Source organism: Myotis lucifugus, unplaced genomic scaffold, assembly GCF_000147115.1.
Source record: "Myotis lucifugus unplaced genomic scaffold, Myoluc2.0 scaffold_40, whole genome shotgun sequence".
Classification (NCBI taxonomy): domain Eukaryota; kingdom Metazoa; phylum Chordata; class Mammalia; order Chiroptera; family Vespertilionidae; genus Myotis; species Myotis lucifugus.
In genome coordinates, this window is record NW_005871088.1 from 6,525,277 (window position 1) to 6,533,269 (window position 7,993).

Consider the following 7,993-nt stretch of genomic DNA (forward strand, 5'->3'; position numbering starts at 1 on the left):
TTCAGGATTTAGATAAGTGCCTTTGTATTGTATTAGTAAAAGACACTTAAACCAAAATGTTATCTTTTAAGCCACTGATATATAATGTAAATATTGACTCTAAAACATGGATATTCCAGAAAATTTAATTAGGTTTGTAATTTTATATTTACATTTTTGGGATTCATCTTTACAGTGGAGATCTTTAGATAGCACATGTATACAGCTATCTTCAGGCCACAATATTGGGCTCTGTTTCTGCAGAAACTTGTTTTATTTTAATGATTGTTTTCCTTCTTAGCTATATAACTCTCAAGAGATGTTAATGGTAGTTACAATGTAGCTGGTTTATTCATGATGTATCTGTTTATATTTCATTGTACAGAATCACCTTTAAAAAATGCAACTTCCTGCATTTCAATACTGTTCCCACTGTTTAATATGAGTGATTGTCATTCATACCCTTTATTAGCACTAAGCTCATTGCAGGGGATGGGAGTGATGGGGTGGGGCAGAGATCCTGTCTACTGTATCTCTGTACCCCCTCAGCAAGCAGCATAGAACCTGGCACCTAAGAAGCAAGCACTTAATAAATATTCTTTGAATGAATGAAGAAATGACTGGATTAGAATTGTCTGGAAGGCTTTGTTCACTCTAGCATGCAATCCAGTATGTTTCTGGAATGTTTAAAATCAAAATGAATTTCCAGAATCTTAAAAATCACAAAACTTGCCCTAGCTGGTTTGATTCCGTGGATAGCATAGCCTGCAGACTGAAGGGTCCCAGGTTCAATTCTGGTCAAGGGCACATGCCCTGGTTGCCAGCTGGGTCCCCAGTAGGGGGCGTGCAGGAGGCAGTTGTTGATCAATGATTCTCTTTCAAAATTGATGTTTCTATCCCTCTCTGAAATCAATACAAATATATTTTTTTATAAATCACAAAACTCTCTTTAATTCCTTATAGACTTTAGTAAAATCCATAAAATATAGAGCCTTTGATGATATGGAAATACTTAGAAAATTAAATCATCTTAGAGGTCAGAGGACAAAGCAGAGGAAATTGAAGGGTCATTTCCTTACTCACCAACTGCTGGAGTGAAATAACAAGGCACACAGGTTGACCAAAGTCCAGAACCAAATTAGAGTCTTGGCAATTGTGTCCAGACTGAGAAGTGGTACTTTCGAGTGTTTGAATACAAACTTAACCATAGGTATATTCAGAAACAGTGAAAGCAATGAATTAAGAGCTAGAAGCAAAGGGATTTACCATGTGCCATTTGTAGGGCCAGACACATAGATCTGTTCCAGGCAGGGCCAGGGGAGATCACATTCTGTTGGCTGGAACCATTTCACTTTGCTGATGTTCACACCCATTACAAGCTGCATGTGAAATAAAAGTGAAATCACAAAATCCAGCTGTACAATATCAAAATAAAAATCCTAAAATAAAATATATTTGAAAACCCTTGAGTGGGTAAAGCAAAACAAGATAATCAGCGGGGATGTTAATAAATTAATAAACATAAAGTGTTTGTGATTACATTAGAAAATTAAGTTTCAAAGTATATGGTGTATTATGCCTTTAAATGAAATCATCTGGGCCAAATTCAAATGATTTTTTTTAAAACCTAATATAAATAAAGCACAGATCTGAAAAGTGTGAGAATCTAGAATTAAAACATAATTATTAAGAGAGTTTATAAATCCGAATTCTTCCAAGGAGGCCTTTTTAAAATCATGTGACTAAATGAATATTAAACTATCTTTATTTAAAATTAATGAATTTTGTTTCTATGAATAATGGCATTTTACAGTAATAACTTTACTTTCAGAATAAAAACAAACGCTGAAGTAGAATCATACATTAGTAGTTCTAGTCATATAATTAAAATCTAAAAACTATCTTAATGGAATACATATACTAATTAACCTTCACAATCATTTCCCAAATTACCTACATCTGTATTCTGTATTTATCACTGTACCAAATGAAAGCAGTAACAAGAGGATTTTTGCAACTCTTTTATATATAAACACTTCACTTAAAGAAGAGTGGTTTCCAGGAGATATCTCAAAGTTCAACTAGCTTCTGTGAAATGTAAAATCTCTGTACATTAACTTTCTCTTAGGTTATTTCAGCCCACCATTTTCAATTTTTTAAAAATATATTTTATTGATTTTTTACAGAAAGGAAGGGAGAGGGATAGAGAATTAGAAACATGGATGAGAGAGAAACATCGACCAGCTGCCTCCTGCACACCCCCTACTGGGGATGTGCCTGCAACCAAGGTACATGCCCTTGACCGACCAGCTGCCTCCTGCACACCCCCTACTGGGGATGTGCCTGCAACCAAGGTACATGCCCTTGACCGGAATCGAACCTGGGACCTTTCAGTCCACAGGCTGACGCTCTATCCACTGAGCCAAACCAGTTAGGGCTTCCATTTTTATCTAATAGATTTAAATAGGAATTATTATCTCTAATCAAAGACTGAACATGTTAGCTTGTCACTGTAGATATGTAGAGGTTCTAGGTTGTTAGAGGCATTCTTTTCCTTGGGGAAAAAAAAAATATATATTTACCTTCTATTGTTTAAAAACTATTTTGCACCAGTCATTATTAATCCAAATAATTTGTATTTAAGTAATTTCTAATTGAAAGCCTGTTACATGAATTGTTTATACTGACAGACAATATACTATTAGTCATTTTAAAGCTTTAAAAGTAAATTATTAGGATCCACTTCAATCTTCACCGGATAATAAAGGATTATTATGTGCAGTAACCTATTTATGAAAAGGAAACAGTGTGCTTCTTTCAGACGCCATCAATTGCTTTAATAAGGATTTGAAAAGCTGGACTACTTTATATGCAGCTCACTATCCCAGTTGCATAAGGATTTACAAGAGACAAAACAAAACTATTTTTGTTGCAAAGAAAGGCTGTTTGTTTAAATTACACAATAATGTTTGCATCTAAAATTATTTACAGGCTAATAAGGCTTCATAAATGTTATATAAACTTGGTTAGTTAAAAATCACTTTAACGCTAAAACCAAAACAAAAGGCTTGCTCAAACTGACAAGGAAAAATTCCAGTAACACACGCCTAAAAAAGGCACAAGAAAAAACGATGCTTACTTTCTTGGTTTAGGTACTTATTAATCTATTTGGAGGTGCAAATAGTACATGATTTGATAGCACCCTGTCGATGCTTCAATGAACTCAAGAGGAAAATGTTGCTTTCTCTGAACATGTGAAAATTGAGAATTCTGAGTCTAATTTTTAATCCTAAAGGAAAGTAATGCTTACATTTGTCTCTGCTGCCTTGAATTTATAGATAATTTACTTGGGAAGTTTTAATCTCACCTTTGAAATCTTTCTTCAAGGTATTTAATGGCTCATATGTCTTTATTAAATGAGGTGTGTGGCGGCCTCTACTGGTGTATGTTTATAGAAAATGTTTCAATAGGCAGAAAAAATATTAATTTCAATTAAAAAGTTAGAAATACAGTCTCTATCATTGAAATATATAAAAATATCTAATTTAAAGCAGAAAATATATTACAAGTTGTGTAATGTATTCTTAATTAGGAAAATAATCTAAAACACTGACCATGTTAATGTAAAATAATGATTTACAGAAGGGCATTAATTGTTCAATTCACTCTGATATTGGGTTAAATATATTTTATTAATGAATTACTAATCCAGACTGAGGCAGTTTATTACCTCTAGTCCACTGTTAAATTCCCTTAGTTGACTTAAATAAAATCACTTAGAACAAACCCAGCAGAAAGGAAATATTTTACAGTTAAATCTATAAAGTCCTAGAACTAGAGTCATTTGATGACAGGCTTGTTTCTATAACTCAAGCAAACTGTACATTGACTTAATATAGCTGACATTTTAATCTATTTTACATTGTTTTAATTTCAAAAATACAACACATTAAAATATGTTCAGCTTATCAAAGCTAAAAGCAACATATAAGTAATGTACTTAAAGTGCAAAGGCACTTTAACACAAAGAAGTGAGGCCTATTGGCTATACTTGGTAACTAAAGATGAAAATACCATATATCATTATTTACAGAAGAGTTTATAGACTCAAAAGATCTTTTGAGATCTTTTACAAAATACACTAAATAGCTAATTTCATTTGAAAAGCTTGCTTACTCTTTCTTCATTCACTAGTCTCCTCTTCCCATCCCCCACTGGAAAAATCAAAGAAGAGCAGCAAAACCATAAACAAAATATATGAAAAAATGCATTGTAGAAACATTCATGTTCAATGATGATTCCTAAGAAGAGAAAGAAAAAGAGGTGGCGACAGGAGTAAGAAAGAAATAATTTAAAAGAAAGCTTGAAAAAGCATTATCATTTGCTTCACTCCATCCCCCACACATTTTCAAAAACCCCCACTGACAATGGGAAAGGGAGAACACAAACAGGAAAACAAATGCCCTGCTCCCAACAGTTTGGAGCAGCATCCTTTGATGCTTAGGGTTATAAATGATTTCCCTTCACAGCTGACTGATTGCAGTTTGTTTTTCCAGAACTTCGAGGTAGTCTGGTTCTGATTGTGGCTTAGCTTGCAGTAAAGGGTGGTCAGGTTTTGACTGCCCCACAAAGCATTTCCTGGGAGTTCCATATAAAACGGTTTTATTGATTCTGTCTTGGTTTTGGCGTCGAGATTCATATGAAGGGGCGAACTGCCTTTTAGGTAAGGTACAAAAGTTATAGTGGACTAGTCCTGCACTGGGGAGTTCCTTGACTCGCTCAGCAATATTCTGATACAGTAGCTCAGGCTCCCTTGGTGTGGCCTGCTTTTCTAGCAATTCAGTGGCACTTATAGTGTAAGCAACAGTAGCTGGCTCATCTTTTTTCTCTTCCAGGTTGCTGTAGCTGAATTCTTGCAGGTTTCTGTAATAGGCCACTGGGTCTCCTTCCTTCTGCATGTAGATGGGGTTTTGGCACATCTGCCCCACAGGTGGGGGGATATAATTATAGACATGGCCATCTGTTTTATCTTGAGTCTCACTGTTGTAAGACCCATACTGTAACTGAAAGGAACTTACATCTAAGTTGTTGGCATTCCTCGGAACACTTGGCACCCCCTTTCGGCGTTTCAGGACAAAGACGAATAAACCAGCCCCAAAACAGACAGATAAAATAAAGACAACAAGCAATCCTAAAATTAAGACAGAAAGTGGGACTTCAGTGTGTAGTTCAGGATAGGAACTGGGAGACACACTAAGTGACCGAGGTGTGTTTGTGTTGTGATTCATTGACAGAATAGTTCCGTCTGACAAGTTCGGACTGTCTGGACAGATAGCCTCCCTCCCCAGAAACTTCAGGATCTCCCCTGCATGCTTAGCAGGAGACTCACAGGTCACCTCATTGATGATGACAGGGGAATTGGCATGCTCTGTCCAGTCCTTTAACCCCATGATGTCACAGGTGCAGTCCCACGGGTTCTCTTGCAGATCTATCTGGATAAAAGCTGGAAGCTGATCCAGAACCCCTTTCACAGGCAGGTGAGAAAAATGGTTGTTTCTCAGATTCAGCCTGGTGAGAGCTGTGCCCCCAAATATGTTATCAGGCAAGGACCTCAGCAAGTTGTTATTCAGAAACAGTAGCTGTAGGTTAATCAAAGCATCAAAGGTTAGCGGCTTAATTTCCTTAATGACATTATATTCTAAATAGAGATACTGCAAGCTTTGCAGTCCATCAAACATAGAAGGATACAGCACTTCAAGGTAATTGCCATTTAGATAAAGTCTGCGTAAACTGGTCAAGTTTGTGAAAGCACCTTCCTGAATGACTGCAATCCTGTTGTTTCCTAAATGTAACAAATCCAAAGAACTATAATCTAAGAGGTCATTTTTATAGACAGTTTGAAGATAGTTCCCTGTCAGGTAGAGTTTCTTTGGACTGGTAGGTTTGGGCTGCAGGTCGGATATATTAGTGAACTTCCTTTCTTGGCAGTTTACATTTAAACCATTGTCTGAGCTCTGAGAGGTGCACACACAGCTACTGGGGCAGGTTAGGGGCACAGGGGACTTGGTCTGGTACACCATGATCGGGCCAAAGCTCTGCCGTTCCTTTGAAACAGTGACCCGGGGAGTTGGACGATTTCTCATTTTGGGTGGTCGGCTGGCTTTTGGAGCCCTGGTTGGGTTGAGAGCAGGATTCATTGTAGGTGACAGCCTTTGCATGTGTGTGTCAGCGTGGCTGCCCCTGGAGTCACCAGAACTTTTTCTGGGACAGAGGTCTTGCCTGGTCAGTTGGGTCACATCTTTCCCATGCAATCTAAAGGGAGTTTCGCAGACAATCTCTCCCACGAAAACAGTTATGGTGTCCAGCCAAGCCTTGAGAGGAAGTAAGTCACAAGTGCAGTTCCATGGGTTTTCCTCCAGCTGAATCTCCATGATCCCTCCAATATGTTCAAGGACACCAGCGAAAGGCATCACTTTCAGCCTGTTTCCTCTCAGGTCTAAGTGGGTCAGCAGGACAAACCGGAACACATTGCTGGGCAGTGACAGAAGAAGGTTGTCATTCAGTATGAGTACTTTGAGCTTATTAAGTTTGCTGAATGCCCCTGCCTCAATGGCACTGATGTAATTGTAGTCAGCCTGGAGGTATTCAAGGCTTTCCAGGCCCAGGAAGGTGTCCTCCCTCAGCACCTCGAGCTTGTTGTTGTTGAGGTGTAGTCTCTTGAGTGTTTTCAGGCCACTGAATGCTCCAGTTCGGATCTCCTGCAGACCGTTGTTACCTAGGTGGAGAGTCACTGCGTTGGAGTAATTTACAAACTCGTTTGGGTACAGTCTTGTCAGGAGGTTTCCATTGAGGAAAAGCTGGTAGATTCTATACTGGGGAGGCTGGAGCAGGCTGACAGTAGTAAATCCTTTGTTTTCACAGTTAATATTCAGTACGTTTTCCTTCTCTTCGCACAGGCAGCGGATCTTGCAAATGTCTTTGGCAGTTTTGCGACTCTCTGTCTGTAAGAACCCGGCCACCATTAACACACTGAGGAACCAAACGCTGCTCAGCATCTTTAGGCACCTTTGGTGTCAGCTCAGGTACCTACAGGCAAACCTTGGGGGAGGGGGGAGCAGGAGAGAGCAGGGTTCAGGGAGAAAGAAACAAGGAAGCCCGATTAAAATGGCAAAACAAGAGGGCAGAATGGGAGGAAGGGAAGGAGAGTGCAGGGAGTGGACCACATGGCATAATGAAATCACTGCGTTTTTCAAAGCGGTTTCTTTTCTCAGGGTTCCCCCCTCCCATCGGTCCCCCCCTCCCCCCAGCACACCCACACACGCGTCTCCGAACACACGTGCTGCACCTGATTTCCTGCGGGTCTCAGCCAGCCCTGGAGTTATTAGTAACCGAGTTGTCCTACTAAATCCAACCCATCTCCTCCTCCCCTGGGGCATATTTAAGAGCTATCAGGCGAGCGGCTCGCCCGTTTCTGGGCTCGAAGCAGAAATTGCTTCACTTTTTTTTTTTTTTTTTTTTTTTTTTTTTAGCTGCGCAAAAAGGGGGTTGGAAAATCTGGGGACTGGCGAGGGGAGAGGGGGAGGATAGAAGAGCAAAGATAGCGTGGCGTGGGGGTTACTCACACATCAGGAGAAGACGGGACTCCTCTCCTCTGCAGTCCGCCAGTAGTTTAGCATCTTCAGGAAAAGAGGGAGAGCAAGGTAAAAGGAGGCTCCGCTTCCGGGGAGGGAATGAAGAAGTACCAAGAATTGAAAAGGTATAGGTTGCTTTTGAGGTATGTTTTCCCCTATGTCTTTGGAGTTTAATGTGTTTAAGAGTTTCGGAAGAAGGAGTTATATTACCTGCAAAGAGACAAATTCTGCCACCAAAAACATAAAATAATTGATATATTAGTTAGTGATAATGCATACAGAAAAAGTATGTATATTTTTATTTACCTCTATAACCATTAGGTAAAGGGCTACTACTGTAAACATTTAGTTTCACAATCTCAACTTTGTAAGTTGAGTTGTGA

The 7,993-nt window shown here is 39.1% G+C and overlaps 1 protein-coding gene across 2 annotated transcripts in view; it reads right to left on the reverse strand.

Moving 5' to 3' along the window:
- Positions 1-3,652: 3,652 nt before the first annotated feature.
- The window catches only part of SLITRK2 (SLIT and NTRK like family member 2), an 8,172-nt gene continuing 3,831 nt past the window's right edge, over positions 3,653-7,993 (reverse strand). Inside the window, exons 2-4 of one of the 2 annotated variants that reach the window (XM_023752978.1) lie at positions 7,602-7,655; positions 7,316-7,476; positions 3,653-7,077 (exon numbers count right to left, since the gene is read on the reverse strand). In XM_023752978.1, coding sequence (XP_023608746.1) covers positions 4,503-7,034 — 2,532 coding nt within the window. In that variant the 5' untranslated portion in view covers positions 7,035-7,077; positions 7,316-7,476; positions 7,602-7,655 and the 3' untranslated portion in view covers positions 3,653-4,502. The remainder of the gene's footprint in view (positions 7,078-7,315; positions 7,477-7,601; positions 7,656-7,993) is intronic. The other variant, XM_023752979.1, reaches the window with a different exon arrangement.